Below are 23,826 nucleotides of genomic sequence, written 5' to 3'. Positions count from 1 at the left end.
TGCAGGCTGCTACTGTTACACAGGATCAAGAGCACATGCACCTAGGCTTACTATTGGAACTGTCAACTCCCGACGTTGATGGTGGGACTTTCACCGCTGTATTCAGAGCTGTGAGGTTGAGTTTCACAAGTTTTTGTGAACCTAAGTTCACTTCCTCACGGAAGCTTGTATTCTCTCTCTGTCTCTATATAGGTCTTATTTACCTAGTATCTAAAGGTGCATATCTACCCTGCCTTCTGACTGACTTCAGACTAACAAAGCTAACTATCTCCCACTGATCATGTCATTTCCATTGTTCAGACCTGGGCTGAGCAATCTGTGCACCTCAAGTCTATTCTAAAGCTGGGTGCCCCTGGTGGGGAACAAGCAGATTCCTTCCTAGATAAAGAACTAGATAAAGGTGTGTAATGGTTTCTGACAGAATTCCTTCCAAGGCTTTTCCTCTTGTACCCCATCTAGGAGAAGGGCCTGCTGGGGTGGGAGAAGAGATGGCCAATGAGCTTTGGAGGCAGCTGAGTACTGGTTGCAGAGCTCCTGCATGCATTTACATACTGTATCAGACTCTGGGGCAAGCCTCAGTTGAGAAGGGCACAGATCATGAATTCACCCCCTGCCAGAGCTCCAACTCTTAATATCTAACATTTGATACATAACACCATTGAATCTGGCCCCTCTCACTATATGACTGACTTACATTTCAAGGATTAACTGTCAACTATTTCAGTGCTGGATGCAATTATTCTTCCTCCAGATAGCAGAACATGTTGGGTGAGCAAAACATGGCCCTTGATGTCAGACTGCAGAATCATTTTAGCATTGCCAAATGCTTTTCTAGAAGTAGCCAGGTAAGACTGGCCACCACACAAAGCATCCCAAGTCAAACCCACAGAGTTATATATGGGATAAGTATGAACCAATCACCTTTAAACTTAAAACTATAACTGGAAAGATTCTGGATATAAAGCCTGCAGGCAAGCAGAATGTGGGTCCACTGAACACCAGCCAAACCCTGCTCCTCTTGCTGACAGGTCTGCCGGCTGACTTCAGTGGATCACCCGTGTTCTTCCACATGTTCATCTACCACCTCCACATCAGAGTCCCAAATCTGTTTCTTTAATCTGACACCCCCACCTTTATTCAACCCCAGATCTTCAACTGTTGCTTCATGCCTTTAGCATCTTCACACCCCAGCATCTCCTTGTTGCTACTGTGACTTCCCATGCCAATGTTGTTCTTTATCTTATAACTATAACTTTTTCCTTGAAGCTTTTACTCTCTCTAAGCTATCCCTACTCAGGTTATTCCAAAATGCTGTTACTTGTGTTATCATCCTCCTCTTCTCACCATATTACTCTATGGTGAGTAGAGTACACCTTATCACCAGGGATCCTGGTTTTCTCCAATTTTAAAAAATCCTCAATTTTCAGATTAAAAAAAAGTAACCCTGAATCCACATTTTTCTGTGATTAAAAAAAAAAAAAAATATACACACACACACACACACACACACTTTCTTTAAAAAAAATCCCCAATTTTATATCAGAGAAAACCAGGATCCCTGCTTATCGCTCTATTCCTCACCTTCCTCCACTATTTGCCTCTATTTTCATTCTGCACTGAAATTCCCAAAAAAGATAGTTCAGGGTGACACAAATGAGGATGAGGTCAGGAAGAAACCAACCCTCTAAATTTCTGTAATCATCCCTATTGAAACCTGTGTTTGCACACCAAGATGGTGGCACTGAACAAATAAATCAAGGGCAAATTAAGCTAAAAACACTAAAACCTCTTTAATCCACCTAATAATTCCAAGCAACATTAGCACATTTAAACTTACTTTTCAAAGTCAGTTATATACTCCACAATTTCTGGTTAGTCTTTTTAAATGAAAAAAATTATTCTGGAAACACAGTACCCAATACTTGCTACCCACCCCTACTGCTGGAGAGTCTTCACTGAAGACCCATATAAAGGAAACTGTCCCAGAGCCAAAGTATTCTCCGGTGACTGCCAAGCTTGGAACAACTTTCCATATATGGCTTTGAGTAGGACATCTTTTCAAAGCCTTTCTAATCTTAGTCACCTCATAAACAATATGATTCTTCATAAGTGCCTGGTTTGCTGATATTAAAACACAAGGATAGATGCTATGAAGGTTCAAAGGCTGGCTTCAAATCAAATTGGACTGGAAATTGCATGAGATTTCTGCAATCTCCTAGTTTGTGAGAACAGCCTTCATGCAGTATGTTGGCATTTTTCTACCAGTCTCAGCTGAAACTACAAACTGTACAAATACATTGAAGTTGAACATAAAGACACCCATTCTCTTGGGAGAGAGTTTCAAAAGGATTTAGGAATTTAACAGATTCATTATTAAAGTCCAGACTAAGTTTGAGATAAGGTTTTTACTTCCCTAGCTAAAACAATGGATTGTTGAACAATTCTGATATCTTTTTAAAAGTTTCCTGCTAAGTCCCTCATATGCAAAGCATATGGCTACTTTCCAGAAAATTCAAGAACTAAAACACACTCGCTGCACGGTTCATTGGGGGACATATGATAACTTCACTCAAAAGCTAAAAACATTAGTTCAATGTCAACAAAACACACCCTTAGCCTAACTCTAATCTCTGATTTCCAAAGGTGGGGCTCCATTTACTTACTCCTTCCTGTATTACCTCAGAAAGGGAAATAATCAAGTTTCTTGTCATTTGAAGTCCTAATTCTGCAAAACTCTACACATACATGCCGCTTTATTCACATGAACAGTCATGGCAGAACTACCATTCTAAATTTATAATTTTGCACATTTAGAGCTTATATTTTACAGTTTTCTCCATATACTGTAATAGCATAAACTTAAATTGTATTCACACAATTGTATGGAGTGGGACCAGCTGTGCTGGTGGAGTCTTTCAACTGACACTCTCGGCTACATATTAAAACACCTAATTCTTTCCTTAAGACTTTTATTAAAATAAGACGTATTTCCACAATATTTATAAACATAACTGGTAATTTCACACAATGTTTTCATGTTCAAAAGTGAAATACATACAGTGGCATCTTTTCTTACTAATAATACAATTCTAAAGGGAAAAATTAACTGTACTTCACCTTCTTTGTGCTATTTGATTAGAAGTGCTTTCATTTCTTATATCTCATGATTATCCATGCTCAACAAACATAGGGAAACTTTCTTGAGAACAAAAATGTTCTGTCATTTTTGAATGCATCTATCTTTGCATCTATGCTGTGCCCATGTATTGCATTCACTGTGTGAAAAAGTACCAGGACATAGATCGGATCGAGGGGAAGGAAGTTGAAGAGGAAAAAGCATTCGGAAAGCAGGACAGAGGAGCTTGTGGTAAAGTAGAGTGTACCAAAATCCTATGATGTTGTTGACAGCTACTCCGAAGGTACAGAACAAGGCTGGTCAAACTTCCTAAACCTTCTAGCTACAAGCCAAAAATCTTGGCATGTTCAAGAGCCACAGGACACAAAATCTTTCAAGATGTACATGCCCTGAAATCAGAGTCAACATGCTGAACACATTACTCCATTAATTCTCTTTCTTTGGGTGTCGCCTTTAAACTGCCTAGGAGCCACATACAGCTCACAAGCCACCATTTGGCTACCCCTGACATACAAATCTAATAAAATAAGTTGTCTATGAAAACTCATGCCTTTCTAAACCAGTTAATCTCTAAGAAGCCACTCTAACCTACCTTCTGCCTGACAGGCTGCAAGCAGACATTGCCTTTGTGCCTCCATGAAAATGTTTATGGTGGTACAAAAGCCAAGTGAACAGCTGTCCAAAGTCCGTTGTTGTACTAGAAATGCTGAATTTGTGAGTGTGACTAAGTCTAGTAATAGTTTATGCTGCCTTTTTGCAGTGGATGTATGTTTGCTTAAGAGGTGAGAGAGCACGGGCAGCCCTGGGCTGCCCGTGCTCTCCAGCTGCCTCAGACAGGCTTTCTAGGGGCTTCAGGGACCCAATCATGCATACCCTAGAAATCACCCTTCAAGGGGAATTCCTTGTCCACATGTCTGCAAGGGCAGGGCTCCCCACTCTGTACTTACAGATGTGTGCCCTGGAAATTCCCCTACAGGTAGATTACCGGAATGTGCATACCACACTGCCATGCCCCGACTCAGCGCATGCCTCTGAATGTGGGGGTACCTTGGGACACTGTTCCACAGGACTGGACCCTTGAAGCCCCAGGAGTGGCAGGGGCCCAACCGTGTGGGACAGCCAATCCAGCAATATTTTCAAATGCCATTAAATGGATTAGCTGCGTCACGCCACATCCCAGCACAGCTGGACTGACTACAAAGATCTCTATTTACGCCCATGTAGACACCAATATTCCATGGCTCAGGTGGAGAGGGAAAGATGAAAGGAAGATCTAGGCAATGGGTAATGCCTGGGTGAAATGCATTAATCCTGGTGAGTCAGCATTAAAGGAGATTTTTCAAGGATTCTTGGATATAAGAACAGAACGGGTCATTATGATCACCTCATCTGACATCTTGCATAGCACATAAGAATTTCCCCCAAGCCCTTAATGTAACCACAAGCCCTTAACTTGCATATTAACTAAATCATACCATTTAGACCTGAAGCAAGACTGGATGAGGTGGAGAATAACTCTGAAAATCCCTCCACATGATCTTCAAGGTCCCATCATGTTAGTATCGAAATTTTGGTTCATGATAAATATTCTGAGTAAGGTTTCAGTCGGTAGAGAATCTACTATATTCCTCAGTAAAGTGTTCCAGTGGTTGCTTCTTTTCATCATTAACATTTTGCACCTTATTTTCAGTTTGAATTGGTCTCAAGCCACTGGCTTTTGCTATGCCTTTTTCTGTCAGATAGAGAGCCCGTTAGCATCAGTTGTCTTTTTCCTATGCAGATATTTATGAACTGGCAAATCACCTCTACACCTTCTTTTTGGCCTGATGCTAACAGTTTCTATACTACTTTAGCTATTTTGTCCAGTGTTAATGCAGCTAAAAGGGCACTTATTTTGGTATAGCTTAACATTTATTAAACTAACTGGACCAACTCTGTACATCTCATGTTTTTAAGACCTCGCATCATTCTTGTAAGTTTTTTTCCAAATAGTCTCAAATTTCTAATGGCTCACGTCACATCTAACGTATATCAGAAGATTTCTAGACAATTTGGTATCATCTGTTCAGGATACTTTGGAAGTATGGAAGTGCCTAATGTGATGAATAACCAATGATGTCAACAGCAGTTCGGTTCATGCAAGCCATGGATAAACAGGCTTTAATCCATTTTAAAGCCACAAACTTTGTCCAACAAAAAAGATGGGGACTGAAAGAACTAACATGAAGAGCAAGCTGCACAAGGGAATAAGGAGAGTGTCCACTGTGGGGAAAAAAGGTTGATGTGTCAATACATCTGAATCTGGAAGTCTTCAAAGAACCAATATATGCCTATAGTAAATAACCCAATACCTTTCATAGCAAGTAAACATCCTGCGCAGTAAATTAAGTCTATAATTCAAATAACAGTCAGTTGCCACATAGGTACAGTTTTGGCCTTACTGGTAAAGAACCCAGGAGATATTTGCATTTAGGATCTGCAACAACTGACTTCTCCAATTCATGCCCTTACAAGCAGCGACAGAGAGGACTGACATCCGACCAAATAGCATTAGAACAGGTTAAGGAGGGACAGAGCCAAGGGCCTGACTTTCTATGATGTTCCAGCAACTGCTACAAAGACATTTACATAATCACAACAATCTCTGCTCCATATGTATACACTGAGTTTGGCCATTTGAAAAGTGGTGAGACTAGAATTCATTTATTTATTTCTGTACTTGTTCTACTCTCTTCACTTCTTGGGTGAACAACAGTTACAGTCTCCATTGCCTGCTCTCCAATTCTTTAACAGTCTCCCAGATGTCTGAAAAGGGGCTTAATAATCAGTTGGGATGAATGATATAACAGCCCCTAAAATGTCCTATGCATAAGCATTAACCTTACCTGAAGGTTTAGAAATGGCTATAATCTAAATACATTCACATAAAGGGAGCATTCCTTGAGTGCCCAGGGTGTGGGGGCAAGGCAACACCATCCTGATTTTCATGACAGAATGAGCATTTGGGAATTGATGATAATTAATTTAACTACTAACTGTTCCTCAGAACCCAAGATTCTGAGTGTCTCAGTTTCTGTGTTCAACTTGAAACACCCTAAAGAGGCCTGGTTTCCATTGCTATGACTGCTCAGAATATCCCAAAGTGCAAGCCAAATTCTGTGACGTCTCAAGGGAGCATGTAAAAATTGATGTATCCATGAAGAACCCTTGCTCCCTTTGGAAACAGAGACCCTGAGAACGACACTCGAAGAAAAAAACGACTTTCATGCTTCCTTCTTTCAAAACGGAAAAAACTGGAAAAAAAAAACTACCAGCCTTGCAACATGATATATATTTCTGACTCCGGGGCAAGGACTGCATGGCATTAAACTGGAAAAGGTCATCTTTCAGACTTTTAAACATATGTGCTTCATAATAAGGCAACTATAATGTATACTTACACCCTTTGTGAACCTGCGTAAATCTTCTCCAGTTCAATATGTACTTCTAACCCTTCCCCTGTGTTAACTCTGTAATGCGCTCATCTTTCACACTTTGTTGGGGAGTTCAGGAACACAAGACTGGTGACTCAGAGTCCAGTCCCTTGCAGATGCAGGCACCCATGTAAACAGACACTTAGTATAAGAGTTCACAAGAACGCCCTCTGCAATCCTTCCTCCACACCACACAGCCATATTATATAGCACCATCCCCCCAGACACATGCCTTGACAAACTTAAGATCCTTAGTACAAAAATCCTTTAAAATAGTGTCACCAAGAAAGTGAGTTGGACGAGGGAGCGAAGTGTACTCTGTCCAAGTTTGCGGATGACACAAAACTGTGGGGAGAAGCGGACACGCCAGAGGGCAGGGAACAACTACAAGCAGACCTGGACAGGTTGGACAAATGGGCAGAAAACAACAGAATGCAATTCAACAAGGAGAAATGCAAAGTGCTGCACCTAGGGAGGAAAAATGTCCAGCATACCTACTGCCTAGGGAATGACCTGCTTGGTGGCACGGAAGCGGAAAGGGATCTGGAGTCCTAGTGGACTCCAAGATGAACATGAGTCGGCAGTGTGACGAAGCCATCAGAAAAGCTAATGGCACTTTATCGTGCATCAGCAGATGCATGACGAACAGAGCCAAGGAGGTGATCCTTCCCCTCTATCGGGTGCTGGTCAGACTGCAGTTGGAATACTGCATGCAATTATGGAAGCCACACTTCAAGAGAGATGTGGATAACCTGGAGAAGGTCCAGAGAACTGAGAATCCCTGGTCAGGGATCATTGGACACTATGTGGATGTGCGATGGAAAATGGACAGGAAACAACTTTAAAGGGGACTGAAGGAACAATAAAGTTTAACCACATCCTTTGTTTTCATATTTAATCCCCCCACCCTGAACAGTTCAGTTAAATATTGGCACAATAATTCTTATTTGCAGACTGGTAGGCATTGTAATAAGAAAAAAAATCTTCATAATCAGCTAATTCATCTGACCCCAGCGCTCTTTCCTGCCTGTGCAGGGGGTCAGACTCGAAGATCTATTGAGGTCCCTTCTGACCCTAGAATCTATTAAAAAGCAGGAGAGATCAAGGGTGCCACCAAAAAAGTAAGTCTTACTTCCATTGGGTGGATGTAAACTGTGAAGTCTGGATCCAAAATTTTAGTCGAGTCAAGAGCAAAAGTTTAAAATTCTGCTAAGAATGAAGGAGGATCTTGGCCTACTTAAAAAAATTCTCACTCCATGAAATGATTGGTGTTTTACTCCCCTACCTCCAGAGTTAACAAGCCAACACCCTGGAGTTACCAAGCTTTCAAGGATGAATACAGTCAGGTTGTCCATTAGCTGAAACCTTCCATGACGATTCAAAAAAAAAACACTGACTTTCTGTGGTTCAGCTGGAAGAAATCTAATCCCCTCTCCTTCTGCCTTCCTAGTACCTAATGAGAGCCAGAGTATATGCTGCAAATGGAAACACCAGGGTCAAAAATATATGCTATATTTTTGTTATGTCTCATGTCTGCACCATTGAAATCAATACATAGAAGCCTTTAAAAAGATATCTGGCCCAATGGAACCAGTTTATTTTAGTGTCTAATCTCATCCTCCTGTTTTATATTATATCCTTCAAACTCTTCTTTTTTCAGAAAGAAGTCTAGGCAATGCTTGAACTTGCAAACAAATTCATGGCCTCTGATTGGGCTTCTCATACTCAGCCAATAAAATTACATTACAGTTGGCATAACTGAGAGCAGCTTTTAGACTACTCTAAATTATGACAGGGCCCCAAGATGGCTCCAAGTTAATCCCCCCCCCCCCCCCCCCCCCCCCCCCCTTTCACTACTCAAAAATGTTGATCCAGCTTCTTTGCATTTGTCATCCCTGGCCAACACAACAACCCCTACAAAACCGCTGCAGTTGGCATAACCTAGTGGTGGAAATATCACTCTAAGCCAGTCCAGTGGGAGATGTTTCATCTCTGACAGGCCCAGAATCAAGTCTTTCTTTTACACAGCTCCTTCTCAGTTTACCACAACAGAGACTTCAGTCCTATATCCCTCTCATCTGGCACCTCTCCCAGTAACTGAGTTTACTTACTACTCTTCAAGTGGAGCAGTTCTGCCCACATTTCCTATTTATTCCCTTGTTTCCTTAGCGTTGGTTTCCTTCGCTATTCAAAACATTCTCCGGCAGTTTTACCTGAAGTTTATTTCAAGGTTAGCAGGTCATATACCTTGAATAGCCCCAGTCTCATCTACTGTGCTGCTAATTTCTATGAATTCTTTTGAGTCTGCCTCAGCCACTCAGCCCAGGCCACTGATTCTTCTTCCCGTTCCTTTCTTCATGCATCCTTCCAGTACAGTTGAAAGAGCCTCATCCCGTGCCCCAAATAACTCTTTCCTTGCTCATTATCACCTTCTGCTATAATACCTACTTAGCTCCTTCTTCTACTTAGCTCCTTCTTTGGACCATGTTGCATTTTGCATGTAGGCCATGTTAACTACATATAAAACATAAGCATCTGTATGTTCAAGCAATAAAGCATGTGTTGAGTATGATCACATAATAGCAAAGTTATGACTTTTCCCAGGAGGAGTATCTCCACATTATATTAAGTAACACACGTTCAGCTATTGTTAGAGTTATCAACGGAAATATTTTGAGTTCAAGACTTCAGTGTGACACAAGGGCTGGGACTGACAATCACCTGATTGTCAGTCCCAGCCACTGGACTGCATCAGAGCTGATTCAAGACTATGGTGTGGTGCCCAACAATAAGATGATTGTTGGTCACAGCTCCAGCACCAGAGCTAGTTCAAGTCTGCCAGCAGCAGAGACCTAACTCACTCCATGGATCCAGTGGCAGACATAAATCCAATGGCAGGAGCAGTATGCTCTCTCTTGCTTGGCTCCCTGTGCCTCCCCCTACCCACCACCAGTGGCAGAGACCCAGCTCACCCCAGCGTGCCAGGAGCAGGTACTCCCAGGATGGGTAGTGCTAGGCTAGTGACAAGGAGCCTGTGGGCTCTGGGCATGAAGGCTGCATATCCTCACAGGCAGACATCCAAGCTGCAGTGCTCAGCACCAGGGTTAGTGTCAGGGAAGCACAGCCAGCTTCATCCAGAGCAGGCTGAGATCACAGTAACCATTACTGTGCGACTGCTGAGGATACCTTCCAACTTTTAACACAGCACAGTAATATTTACCACAATCTCAGATAAAACACGTGATAGGTTTCCTGTGCAACAAGGCCTCCTTTAATCCTATGTATTCTTCAAAAGCAACTCATTAGATACCTATGTACTTAGAAGAAAATACAGGAAACTTAACATGCTGCTTTTGCTCACTGCTGCCCTCCTATGATCTTTCATTATTTTAAGTCTCTGCACTAACTACAAACGGTAATGTGTTCAGAAAACCTCATAAAGCACGATGCCTGACTATGAAGTGGTATAAACAATAACCATTAGGTCATCTTCTCCTAGGACCTTAGGTCAAAAGTTGTCTCATAAACCTTGACAATCAGCTTTGGAGAACTGTGGTCCTGGATATATAGGAAATAAAAAGCACACGAAGAGCTATATGTACATTTCATTGTCAAATGAGTTTAGATACCAGGGTAATAGATAGCCCATGTACACAAACTGCAAAGCTGATCAGAAAATGGGACTATTTCTGGAAAAACACTGACAAAGAGTTATCCTTGCTGACCCTTCCCCCATGAAAATTGGAAAATTCTGCATCTCTGATACAACTTTCTTTAAAACAAATCCAAAGCAATTCCTCCACAGCAGTTGTTCCTGACATTTTTAGAAGCCAGTCACCCTCAGAAATGTCAGCTCTAGCTTTCACTTATTTTTTGACTACAGAAAAATAACAGAGTGATTAATCTATTGCAAAGCACCCAGACAGACCACAACAGGGCAGGGTTTTTGACACTGTAGACCAGGGGTAGGTAACCTCCGGAAGGGGTGCCAGAGTGTGGCGCACAAAGGCATTTCACTTGGGACATGTGCCTCAGGGTGGATGGTGGGGAAGGGGCCAGCACTACGCTGCTATACAACAAGGATCATGACTTCCCTGCTCTCCACCCCTGGCACACCAACATTTTCTAAGTCAAGGTTGCAGGTGTTTTTGGCACTCTGTCCACAAATGTTGCTGACCCCTGATGTAGATTCCTTTGAAACCTCTGGGTTTATCTTGTGAATCATGAGTAGTTATTTGCACACCTAACATTGTTAATGATCTGTAGCACTTTGTGGCATCCTTAAAAGGATCTCCCAGTACCCCAGGGTGCCACACCACCCTGGTTGAGAATCACTGTTCTCTGCTAACTGACAGATACAATTTCTGTGTACAGGGCAGGAACAGGATTTCCTCCAGTATATCCTGTCCTTTAACATAGATGAATAAATTTAGAGGGAAATATTTGTTGTTTGTATGTTAAGGTTAGGTCAAAATTTTCATCTCCTATTTTAGGCTCCAAGCCTGCATGGATTTAATATTGCTTCCATGAATTGTCTCATTAGTCCTGTGAATAGTTTCATGTACGTCAGAGAGACTATTTGTAGCAGTTAAGTAGTAGCATGTGCATAAATGTTTGCAGGATTAGGACCTTAAATCCAGTAAAACAATCACACTGTATTTAGCATAACTTTTGGTGGCAAGTTCAACTTTTGGAAGCTTTCTTTGCTCACTTCAGCTCAGTATCTTGTATAGTTCCTGAAATCAGCCAAGGTCAAAAGGTCCTCTTGAACCTGGCAGCCTACAGGGCTAGTGCAGTGATTCTCAACCAGGGTGTCACAGCACCCTGAGGTGCCTTGAGATCCTTTCAAGGGTGTCATGCAATGTTAGGTATGTAAACATGATTGACAAATCTAGGGATTTCAAATATGAATCCATAGTGTAAAAAGCATTCAGATCTGTGGTAGTCTCTCTGAGTCCTTTGCAACAGAAAAAAAATATTTTCCAGAGTAAAAAAAACAAAACCCCACAAGTGAAAACTAAGAGATGACATTTTCTGAGGGTGCCTGAGTCTAAGCAGTACCTTGAGTCTAAATAAGTTGGGAACCCCTGGGCTAGTAAAATTAAGGCCCACCAGTTTCTGTATCTAGCATAATATAAGTGCTGTGGCTACCATTACTTCCAGTTATCCAGTTGACCAAACCCCCATTTACTATTGACTCAACTGTGGAAAGATTTTGGCTTTAGGATGGAACAAGGCTCACCTTCACACCTCAGGAGCCAAAACAAGATACTTTACCCTCTCTGGCATGCCATATTTTGAATTCAATAGACAGTGCTTAATCGCTTTCGACTTCAAGGGGAATCTTACCTCTCCTAAGGCACAACTTGACTTATGCTATATTTGACATACTAGTATCCACTTTATCATGGTTCTCAGCACATATCCATGTTCTCCAAGCTGTCCAGATGACATAATTTCTTCTTAATTGTTTTAATTAAACATTTCTTTGTTGTTCATTTCTTTACTACCTTAAAGTGTCCCCTTCAGACAAAAGAGTTGCACATGAGAAGTGAGCAAAGTTTGGCATGCCTGATGTTCTTTTGCTCACACACAGATATAATCAAAAACAGCTGTTTTGTACTTTGCTTTCCTCAGCCTACACCTAAAATGTAAAACCTAATAGGCTGTAAATATCCAGTACCTTAGTTTAGCAGCTTTCTTCTACAGCAATCACTCCATTGCAAGAGAAGAAGGAAAAATACTTACTGTAGTACAAGGTGGTGGTTTAGGGATATTTACTACAAACCATGAACTAATTCTGTAACAGTTAATAAAACAGCATTTTACCTAATGTCTGTCAGGGCACTGAACTTACTGAAGCCACAGCAAAACTATACAACCCTTCATTTATTCAAAACACAGACAGGTCTTATTTCAGAATAAATGACTGTAGTAACAAACAGGGAGAAAAGTTACTCTGTATCCAGGCCACATTATTAAAGTCCTAACATAAATCAACCAGCCTGTGACTTTATAACATTTACTACATTAGGCTCATGGGCTTCAGTGAAAACAGCTACATGAATAACGCAAGGACAGTTTATTTTCTGACCCATCAAATTTTTGATCCTTAAGAAAATATTTTCTGGAGATAAATTTACCTAAATCAACTTAGATTGAGGGGGGGAGACGCAATGTTTTTGATGGATAAGATGCAAGATAAGACCCACGCCCTCCTTGAGTTCCACTCCTATCCCTTTCCCCTACCTGATCCTTTGCTTTTTTTCCTGCTTGCTGCCCTATCTGTCCAGGTTGCTGCAGATAGGCACTCATACTGCAGCCCAAACTCTAAATAAATGCCAGAGAAAAGTCTGAAGAAGACTGTGTACAAGACCTATGGGCCTAGGTCTTGTTAGTTGTGAGTCATGGTCTTTCCTGCATTCATATTATTTATTACTGGCATAGCGGTGAGATGGATTTAAAACCATCAAAGCAGAGGAGAATCCAGGGGAGGCAGCCACACACCCGCTTCAGCTGCGCCGTGCATGTACAATGAGGTCTCTGAGCAAACTGGCTTATCAGCATGGCTGCTGCCAGGGCTTGCCTTGGCACCAGTCCAGAACCCAGGGGGTGAATGCTGCTGCTCACCCCCTTTTTTCCTGCTGCCCAATTCAGTAGCAGGCAAGGGAGTGGGGGTGAGCAGAGGTAGCATTCACCCCTGCCTTCCACCAGCAGCCGCAGCAAGATCACTGCACAGCCAAAGGAGGGCGGGGGGGAGGGCTTGGGGGAAACAAACCACACCTCCCCCTGGATCCACCTACACACGAAAGCAGGGACATCCAGCTGCTAAGCAACCTGAGGCTGCATACCCAAGATTTACACCAAGGGGAGCCACATACTCCTTAAGGTGCACAGGCATCCCCCACCACTGCATTGTGCATTCATGCAGCCACTCCCCACCTCACTGCTGCACCGCATGTACTGCACCCCTAGGCTCACCCTCAGCTCTCCAGTCATGCTGCACTGCATTGCCCTGACCCCTGGGGCCGGGGCAGGTAGCTAAACCTAGAGGAGGCTGGGGAAGACTGACCACTCTTGCTGCTACAGACAGAGAAATACAGGGTATAGCAGCCAGACAGGAACTACAACTCAACTCCTCCTGGGCCACATGTGGCCCACAGGACACCAGGTAGATTTCCCTGCATAAAAGTAAGGAACAGAGTACTGATGGAGGATAAGAGAACATACAGATGCAGAGAGAAGACGACAGAGAAGAGAGGGGAAGGAAGAGATGGATAAGGAAGCATATGGAGGACAGGTACAGTACTGATGCGTACCATTTACTGTATAAAGAAATGTTCATTCTCAAAGTACTTCACTAACATCAAGTCCCCATTGTAGTGAAACTAATACTGCAGTGCAACTGACGTCAAGCACATGCTTATATTCTTTGGTAGACTAGGACCTAAATCTTAAGACATGGTGTGAAAAGGGAGTAAGAAACTTAGCTATTATCATGCTTGTCCAGAAACAAAGAAATGGAACAAAAACAAAACAAAACAAAACAACCTGAGAGCAAGTCAGGGAACATCTTCACAACAGATGCAATGTAGATCACAAGCTCCCAGCTCTAAGCATCTATGTTAGCCTATCTCAGGAGGATCCCACACTGAAGCCTTACCCAAATTACTATATCCTCATTCACATTGTATTCACCCATATCAGCTGTACTTCTGGGAACATACCCCATTACTCTTTGTAGTCAGCTAAGTTGCTCTATGAATTATTCCCAGTGAATTGCGTAAGACCTAGTCTGTTCTAAGAACATAAGAGAAGACACAGAGGAATCATCAGAGCTCAAGGTATGAGACTTAGGCCAGTGAAGAAGCTACCAGCCTAAATGAAAGCAATATCCAAGAGTGTCACAGGTGGCTGTAAGAGGAACTAAATTTAGCTCATGACTGATCAGCAGGGATCCTGGTTTTCTCTGATTTAGAAAAATCCAGTTTTCAGATTTAAAAAAGTAACCCCAAATCCACATTTTTCCATCATTAAAATGAAATACCACGATAGATAGATAGATATATTGGCAGTGTTTCATTTTAACCACAGAAAAATGTGGATTTGGGGTTACTTTTTAAAATCTGAAAATTGGGTATTTTTTTAAATCAGAGAAAACCAGGATCCCTGCTGATCAGACCCCCTCCCAGCCAAGACTGTTCTAGGGATTAAGAAAGCCAGGAAATTAGTTCTATGGCACAGATCCAGAAAAAAAGATCTCCGAGCCCCCGCTGCCTGCCTTAAAAGATAGCTTTGTTTTATGTTCAAATAATATATTTAACCTGAGGAACAAGACCTGATTCAGACTCTTCCTTGTGGTGGGTCAGGCCAACAGGATAACCAGTACAGCCAAGTTCTGGGTATAAAGTACCACAGAGCTTGAGTGAGAGGGTTTCGTAAAAGGGACGGAAAGGGAACTAATGCTTTCATAGTTTTTAAACGTCATGTGAGTCATATTCTATTTTGAGGCTCAGTCTGTAAGAATAAAAACAAAAAAAACCCACAACCAACTATGTATTTATTGAGTTCAATGTGAAAACTTAATTGTGCAAATTCTGGTGGAAAAAGAAAAGCTCTGTAGTTGCAACACGCTCTGAAATTGAACTGCAAAATAAAAAAAATAAAAAAAACTTTTGCAATTTCACACAACTCTAACTCAGATCACTAGTCAGATCACATGGTCACAGGTAGTGACCATGAGAACAGTGTCCTACCACTGATATGCAACACGCTAATGAAGTGGATGCCACGCTTTCTACTGCACATAGCATCCAGCTACCTGGTGTTCAAAGGAACTAGCTCAGGTGTGCCGGCAGTAGTCTGGGTCAGGGTAGCATGGAGCTTATTTAACAGAAGCAGGCTAAACTGCTGCCAGTACATCAGGTAGTCCACTGGAAGCTAGCTTGGGTCTCTGTACTGCATTGCATTGTGCAGTGGTAGATGTAAAATTTCTACAGGCAAAGGGACTTTGGTCAACAAGTGCCTTAACACATCTGGTGGTGATCTGAGCTGCAAAGGAGATGTCTGCTCAGTTGCGTCACCTTCATTACAACACATTACCTCAGAAAAGCAGATGATATGGAAGTCTTGGGATTTCTGTTGAAGAAATCTGCCTACATCAAAGGCCCAGGACAAGAAATATTTATTTAGGCAGTTGGCTTATATGTTATGCGAGGTAAAAAAGCTGTGTCATGGGTACCTCAATCCTACCTTGATGCTCCTGAGAAACTGAGACCGGATACAAGGCTCACAATGGGTTAAAACAGAGGCATTATGAATCATAGGCACCTCTGAGTAGTGGGAAAAACAGGGGATACGTTTTGAAGCCTCACATATTTTGTAGGGAACAAACCAATACATAATGAAGTGAAGACCCTAGAACCAGACCTATTCTAATTGAGGCATAAAGCCCTGGTTAAGGGAAATGAAGTAGCAGGTGGGAGAGCACATTCAGCAAGGAAATGTGAGACAGCTACTAGGCATTCCCCAGATAAAAACAATCAATACTTTATTCAATTTATTTGCTTTGATTTTCCTAATTATGGGGACTGAACATTAGGGAGAATCCATTTTATTTGGAAAAAGCTTAATATATTCTTTCAGTAAACCAAATCTTAAAAAAGGAGAGAGAGAGATACAATGCTGGCAAGAACAGAGGTAGAATACTAGGACCAATACAGGTCCTGAACAGAGCAGAGATATAATACTAAGAGCAGCAAGACAGGAGGCAAGAAACATCAAACTGCTAAACAGCAAGGTTCAAGAAGTTATGAGAAACAAACAAATGCGCTTTTGAAAATGGAAAATTTAACTGTAATGAAGGAAATAGTTGGGCAATGTTTGAATGGAAACTGAGAGTACCAAGCTAGAAGAACATTTGAAGAACAAATGTAGCAAACTTTGGTTAATTTGCCACTCCAAAGGCAATGCAACTAAGGAATTATCCAGTAGTAAGCAATTATCAGGGGTCGGTAATTGGAAATTGCAGAAAAGGAGTCACTGGTGGGAAATCAGAATAACTGAAAGTTAAACCAGAATGATAAATTCTCTCATAGGTGAATTAAACAGAGTTTTCTATAGTCAAAGATATAACGACAAATAATAAATCCTTTTGGTATATATCAGAAATAGGAAGCACACTAGAGAATCAGTATGCTGACCACAAGGGAGGTAGGTCCAGTAGGTATGCTGGGCCACAAGGGAGTAATTCTGAAAATGACAAACCAGTAAGACCTGCTTCGACACCAAGGGAAGTGACTGGAACACACACAAAAAAAAGTCCTCTCTCTTTACATTTTTGTTTTAAAAATTAAGACCTAACCCAGCACAACTTCTGTAAAAGTAAACCACATCCCTATAATCTATTAGAACCTCTGAGCATGTCAATGGGACAGGAGATCATGGAGAGTGGGTGGACAATTTGGTGAAGGCTTTCTGAAGGTGCAAGAAAAGAGGTTGTTAAGAGGTTAAGAAGTTAAGGACTCACAAAGGGAAAAATATTCTACTCTCCGAGTAGAAACCAGAGACAAACAAAACACAGAAAAAGGAGCAAACAGTCAGCTTTCACCATACACATTATTAAGCAGAAGATGCTGCAAATTTAGGAGCCATCACATTTAACACATTCTTAAGGAAAAAGAGGGTGAGCAGTTAGGTGCCAACTCTGCACACGTTATACAACATCAAGTTAAATGAGGACTCAAGAAAACTGTGAGGAACTCCAGAAGTGCCTCATCAAGTTACACAAGCAAGTAACATGGTAACAAATGAAATTCAGTATTAATAAATGCAAAGCAAGTTACTGATACATGTTGTAGATTAACTAAAACAGAAAGAAAAAGCAAAGGTGTTGCTGCAGATAAATCAACTAAAACTGCTGCTCAATAGGCAGCAGCTGGCGAAAGAGCAAACAAAAAAGTTAGGATGTGAACAGAATGAAACTAAAATAGTGCACTGAAAATAAGATGGCATTATATAAATCAATGGTAGACCTTCACCTGGAATACTGTGTTCAGTTCTGGTTATACTACCATAAAATGGTTATACAAGGAATATAAAAAAATCAAAGATATGTGACATCAATAATTAGAGTTGTGGGGGGAAAAAAATCCAAATGATGGGAAATAAATAAAAGAAATAAAGAAAGAAATAAAAATCAAGATTGGTGACCAGACAGTCGGACATTATTACACTGTTACTTATTTAGGAGTCAAGCTGGACCAGACCCTTACCTACCCCTAGCATCTGGAAGGGGTCTACAGTGAGGTTAACAGCAGAGCAGCTCTTATCAGTCGACTTGCTGGCATCACCTGGGTGCAAGTTTCCAAACACTCAGCACCTCCACTTTTTCATTTGCGTATATTCCTGCTGAGTACTGTGCACCAGTATGGGGCCAGAGTGCGCACACTAATTTAGCGGATTCCAGACTTAAAAGTGTTGTAAGGACCATTACCAGATGCCTTATGACAACCACAGCTGACTGCTTACCAGTCCTTTCAAGCATTCCCATCCCCCACTCCATCTGGAGACAAGCTCCTACCCTGGCCCTAGGCCTCAAAGCCCAAGATCCAAACCATTCTCTGCACTCTGGCCTAGTAGCCGCAAGCCAGAAAACTAACTACTGCCTGAAGTCTCAGAACCCATTCTCCACTCAGGCAAATAAGCTCATCAAATCTGCAGATGGCATGTCACCTGTAGCATAGACCTCCCATCAGTAGAGCAGGAACTATGCTGCACAAGGACTGTGGCTGAAGAACTTAATTCCCAGCACCAGCTTCCACCCCTCAGGATGGCAGCTGCCCCACAGGGCCTGGATTGCTCTTAACCGTCTCAACAGGTGTTGGATGGTCTAAGGCAAGCATGCATTCTTGGGGCCTCTCCAACAATGCTGGCTGCAACTGTGATGCTCAAGCTCAGACAGCCAACCACATCACCTATGAATGCCCTTATGGCCCTCCTTCGTGAGCCCAAGGTCTTTTTGATATTGACCATTCTACCTGTTGTCCACTTTCTGGCCTTCCTGCTTCCAACTTACGGTTGTGGCAACACTAGCTTCATCATCAACATAACTAGAAAAATGTGCAATTTTCATGCTTCATGGCTTAAGTCAGGTACTGACATGGTTAGAAGATGATTCCCTACCAACAGGTTGTTCTTCAGTAACCCATTTCAAGGTGTCTTTCATCTTCCTCTGAATAATGTAGTAGCTGCTGCAGAAGACAGCTTTAATGTTACATTGGGGATGGTAATTTCTCTGTTAAAAACTAGAACATGCAAAAAAAGCAGCACATTCTCCCTTCCTGTGATTAAAATTCATTTTGTCATGCAGGCAAACAGAAAAGTATTAATAGTAAGCTGCATATATACAGCCTCAGTTCTTTTTCCATAAAACTAAAGGTGGTGGCAAAGTTATATACTCCAAGCTCATCTCATGAACTCTTTAGTGAGTAAGAAAATATAGAGGGCAATTACTTGCTTAACAAGCTGGGTTTGCTGGAACAAATGTAAAAGCTCTTCTCACTTTTGTGAAAAATTAAAACAGCTTGATCAGAAAGTTTAGCGTGCACACCCTTTACAGTATGACTATACATTTACTGTGCACATATTCAGTTCTATTTTTCCCAAGGTACAGAAGTTGTTTCTTCCCTTCTAATTAGAGTTGTACAAAGGTATGGCATCTTTCTGTTTCATTTTGTTTAGTTTTTTAAGTCGGTAGCTAGGCACAGACCTCAACATAAGTACACTTTGCTTTTGCAACAGATGGCTGGAAAGATGCATCGTTTTTAAGGTCAGAAGTGCCATTTAAACCATCTAGTCTGACCTCCTTTATAATATAGATCTTTGAATTTCACCCAGATACCTTTGTATTTAACCCATAACTTGTGTTTAACTAAAGCATATCTTCCGAAAAGGAATTCAGGTTTGATTTGAAGACAGAGAAACAGAAAATCTACCACCTCCTTTGGTAGTTTCTTTGATTAATCACTCATCACTGCTAGAAGGAGTAATAACTATGTTGTGCATATTTTTTAGATCAGTAGATCTAAACCTTTTTAGATTTGATGCACCCCTTGGAAAGTGCCAGCTCTTAGTTTTCACTCTTTTTTTTTAATTAGCAAAAAATAATAAAGTAATTCTTCTGTCGCAAAGAAACTCAGGTCACAACATGTCAGACTGTTTTAACGCTATGGATTTGTACATGAAAACTCTGGGTTTATATTGTGAATCATGTTTACATACTTATTAGGGCTTACATTGCAGGGCATCCTGCAACACCCTTGAAAGGATCTCAAGGCACCGCAGGGAGCGATGGCAGTCCGGTTGAAAAATCACTGTTTTACATAAACAAGTCAAGCTAGCTCTACACAAAATCTTCAACAGCCTTGTGTAGAGCAGCATGAATTAGCTACCTGAAGAAATAAAGGTAAAAAACCATTTCACGGGCCCAGCCAGAAAGTTGGCTTGTATGCTATTATAGATGTTCCTGCCATGTAGATATTTTAGGAACCAATTTAAAGATTAAGAAATAGTTTGGAAAGTACACAAAGACTGCCAGAAGATTAAAGATTATGCTTGCTTACATTATTTTTTCAGGGATGTTTCCGTAATGAGTATACATAGCTTGAAAGAATAAATAAAATATGCTACTTAATAACGTAATAACGTGCAGTATTTGGTATATAATAGAGCAAATATTTCTGCATGTTTAAATGCTGATTAAGACAATAATTTCCAATTAAATACTATATTTCATTGGAGGATCTCAAAGGACGTTCATCAGTGACAAAACTAATTATAATAAGGTATCCACACCATGTGGCAGGGTAATTACTCACATGTTAAGGTCCTAGTTATTACCTTTGGGTTGAGGACTGAGGACACACAAGAATTAACTAAATATAAAGGCAAATTTTTACTTCAAAATGATAAGCTTGCCACTTCAGGAACTGCATAAAGGAAAGCCCTGAAATCCACTCAACAATATAAATAAAACACGCACGTAGAAAACGTTTTAACAGGATTTTTATTAAACAACTGCAGATTCTGCCAGGATCCCTTAGGGCAGCGGTTCTGAACCAGGGATACATGTACCCCCAGGGGGTATGTGAAGCCTCATCAGGGGGTACGTGAGATATATTTCATACATTGTCTAACACAGGTCCAAGGGCCTAAAACATTAATTTCCCATTGAAAGGGGGTACGTGAAGTCTCACTCTGAGACCAAGGGGTACGTTGACTGAAAAAGGTTCAGAACTGCTGCCTTAGGGCGACACAGTCTACACGTAACTAAAGGAATTTTGTACTAAAAATGTTCCAAGTGGGTTTTCTTTCCCTTCCCAGGGGTTAAAATCGAGTGAGATATATACACGTGTTCACAAGTACTCTACTGACTGTATCTCTTAATCCTGACACTGGGCTACTCTCCAATATGTATTACAGTCAGATTGTATGCAAGGGAGACAGCCAGTAATGGACAGCTTTAAAAACAGGAAATCAAATTACCCATGAAGATGAAACCAATTTCAATCCCAAAGGGGGAAGAAAAAACATAGTTGTCAAAACAGACTTTTAAGCATGACATATACCACCATGGACTGAGTGCCTGATGAGGAAGGAGGGAAGGGTGAATGGTCTAACATAGACACCACAGCACTCACAAAACCTAACTATTAGCTGCTTGACCCCTGTGCTGAAATCTTACACAATTTACAGGGAAAGTCAGATGCCTCTGAATGGGATTCACAACAGCCCAGCAAAGGTAGCAAACAGGAAATGGTGAGAGCAAAGTGCATCTTAAGCTCTTAGCGGGCTTCAGTATTCACAGCCCTAAACCATATCCTGGAGATAGGCCTCTAAGATATTTCTTCAAATAAAAACCCACATCTACCTCCCACAAGTAGCCTGACCACAAGGCTCAAGGCTAGTCTTGAGTCAGGTATGGTGCTCTCACCCCCTCCTCTTGAATCTGTTCCATGTTGCACAGAAGAAAGTCAGTCAGCAGGCCAGAGAAGTCCTGACACTGCAGCCCAGAGGTCAGCCAGCCTCCTCTGTAAGAGAAGACTTTGTTTCTAAGCTCTGCTTCAATTATTGTTTAAGATTTTACAGTAAGCTTTTCCCGATATTGTGGTCTGGACTCTACCTAGACAATGACCTAACCACTAAGCTACAAAGTTATGTTCCCTCACTCTATTTCTCTCTCATACAATGAACATGCAAGTATTTCATGCAAAGTGAACAGCTTCAGCAGGAGCAAGTAAGCCTTCCCCCATCTCAGCTTGGCTTGCATCTTGGTGCTTGCAGGACTCTCTTGAGAGAACAAACTCAAGTCTCCCACACCTAGAGTGAGGGTCCCAACCACTGAACTACTAGAAAAAGTTGGGGAGTGGCACCAACACTTTCATTTTTTGTGACAGCTGCTATTACACATGCTCTGAGCATGGTTACTATGTGTATGATAATGATATTGCCTGGGTTGTGGATGCCAATAGGCCTTACATGCCAAGCTCCTCGGCACTCTGATGACCGAGTCACTACTGAGCATGCCCAGAAGCAGAACCTTAGGTGCCTGGGGAATTGCAGCACCAAAAACCAAGATGCCCACATCCTTTAGGTGCTTACTACAGGGCTTGATGGCAGTTTTGGATCTAGCCCAAAATTCTTAAAATTCCACTAGAGCAGGGGTTCTCAATCCCTGGGCCGAGATGGGTCGGCTGCCGGATGGGAAGTGGCGGCGGACTGGCAAACAGTGGCCCCCCCCCAGAGCTGAGTGGAGAGGCTGCGGCTCTTTTTGCAAGGCCCGTGGCAGCGCAGGATTTGGTCCACCCCCCCGCGCAGGGCGTGGGAGTATTCTTACCCATCTTCTGGCCAGAAATTCTGGCCGTGGTCAGCTGTGACTGCTGGGCCGTGGTTTGTCGGGTCGCGGCCACGTTCAGGCAGCGGTTTGCTGGGCCGTGGCAGAAAAAGCCTTTGGGAACCCCTGCACTAGAGGGCTATGACCAATACGAATCTTGCAATTCACTGGCAATGTGGGGGAGGAGATTATAGCCTTGGATTAAGATTACCAAATCTGAGGCCTACCAAATGGTTTTACTGAAGTACAGATAACAAGAGAGGGAGGAATCAACTGTACAAGACAGTGGACCAGGAATACAGTATTATCCACGCCCCTGGGAGATGTCTACAACAAAACTGAACCCCTGCCTGCCGGAGGCAGAGCAGCCCTCCCTTGCAACGCAGGTTTGTAAGAAATCAGTGCCCGCTGGTTTGGCCATCTGATGTGGCCTTGACACCCCTGCAAGTCTGAGCTGCTCCTGCTGTTAGATCAGGGACTTGGGAGGGTCAGCGATGATCTGGGGGGCTGTTCAGGGAGAAGAGACTTTTGCCTTTCCTAAACAGCAATCTGACAGTCTCACCTGCAGCTTCCCCCACAGGGGCAGTAAAATGGGAGAAGTTTGGCGCCTGCCACTCAAACCAGGTCAGCAGCACATTTCTTAGGAAAATTATATCTTAGCTGGATGCACGAGTTAGAGAAGCTTGAAGGACGGGGCTCGCTTTCTTCAAGCCTAACTCTATCCCAACCATCCAGCTGGTCCATTAAAAGACATTATCCTAAAAAAATCTACTTCACAGATTTCATAGACATTAGGGCTGGAAGGCGGTCCTACTTCTGAGGCGGTTTGAGTCTTCGACCGTGTCTAACTTTACCCAACTGCACAGCTGGCCCAATAAAAGAGGTCACCCTAAGAAAACCTTGCCGACCAAAACGGCTACATCGCCACCCTCAGGGCCCTGCCATGCCTTGAAAAAAAAGCCAGACAGAAACCATCGCCAGAGTCATCACACATCCCCAAGCACTAACTTCACAGCGGGTCGGCTCCATTTATAGCAGAAGAGTCGTTTTTAACAACATCGCCCGTGTGGCCGGAGCGCGAATCCTGCAGGGACGGTTTGCACGTGTGGCCAGTCCACAGGGATGGCGCCATTCAGGCGCGACCGCGCAATAAGGGTGCGGCGTCCCGGGGGCCTCCCCCGCCCGAGCCCTGGCGGACGAGCGGGGCCGGTCCCACGCCGGGCACCAGCTGGATCCTCCGCCCACGTTCCCCCCCGGCGGGGCTGCAGGGGCCCGCGCCGCGCCGCGCTCACCTCATGGTCCTGCTCGGGGCGGAGCGGGGCGCG

At 42.5% G+C, this 23,826-nt stretch overlaps 1 protein-coding gene across 3 annotated transcripts in view; it reads right to left on the bottom strand.

The window, feature by feature from the left end:
- EVL (Enah/Vasp-like) overlaps positions 1–23,820 on the bottom strand; it is a 231,822-nt gene extending 208,002 nt beyond the window's left edge. The window contains exon 1 of one of the 3 annotated variants that reach the window (XM_025191200.1): positions 23,794–23,820. In XM_025191200.1, the coding sequence (XP_025046985.1) occupies positions 23,794–23,798 (5 nt within the window). In that variant the 5' untranslated portion in view covers positions 23,799–23,820. Of the gene's footprint in view, positions 1–21,601; positions 21,691–23,509; positions 23,743–23,793 lie in introns of those variants that run through there. The other 2 variants (XM_025191202.1, XM_025191204.1) reach the window with 2 other exon arrangements.
- Positions 23,821–23,826: the final 6 nt, after the last annotated feature.

Source organism: Alligator sinensis, unplaced genomic scaffold, assembly GCF_000455745.1.
Source record: "Alligator sinensis unplaced genomic scaffold, ASM45574v1 scaffold1385_1, whole genome shotgun sequence".
In the NCBI taxonomy this organism is placed as follows: Eukaryota; Metazoa; Chordata; order Crocodylia; family Alligatoridae; genus Alligator; species Alligator sinensis.
The sequence above is the reverse complement of the archived record's forward strand: the minus strand, read 5'-3'. Positions and strand labels throughout refer to the sequence as shown.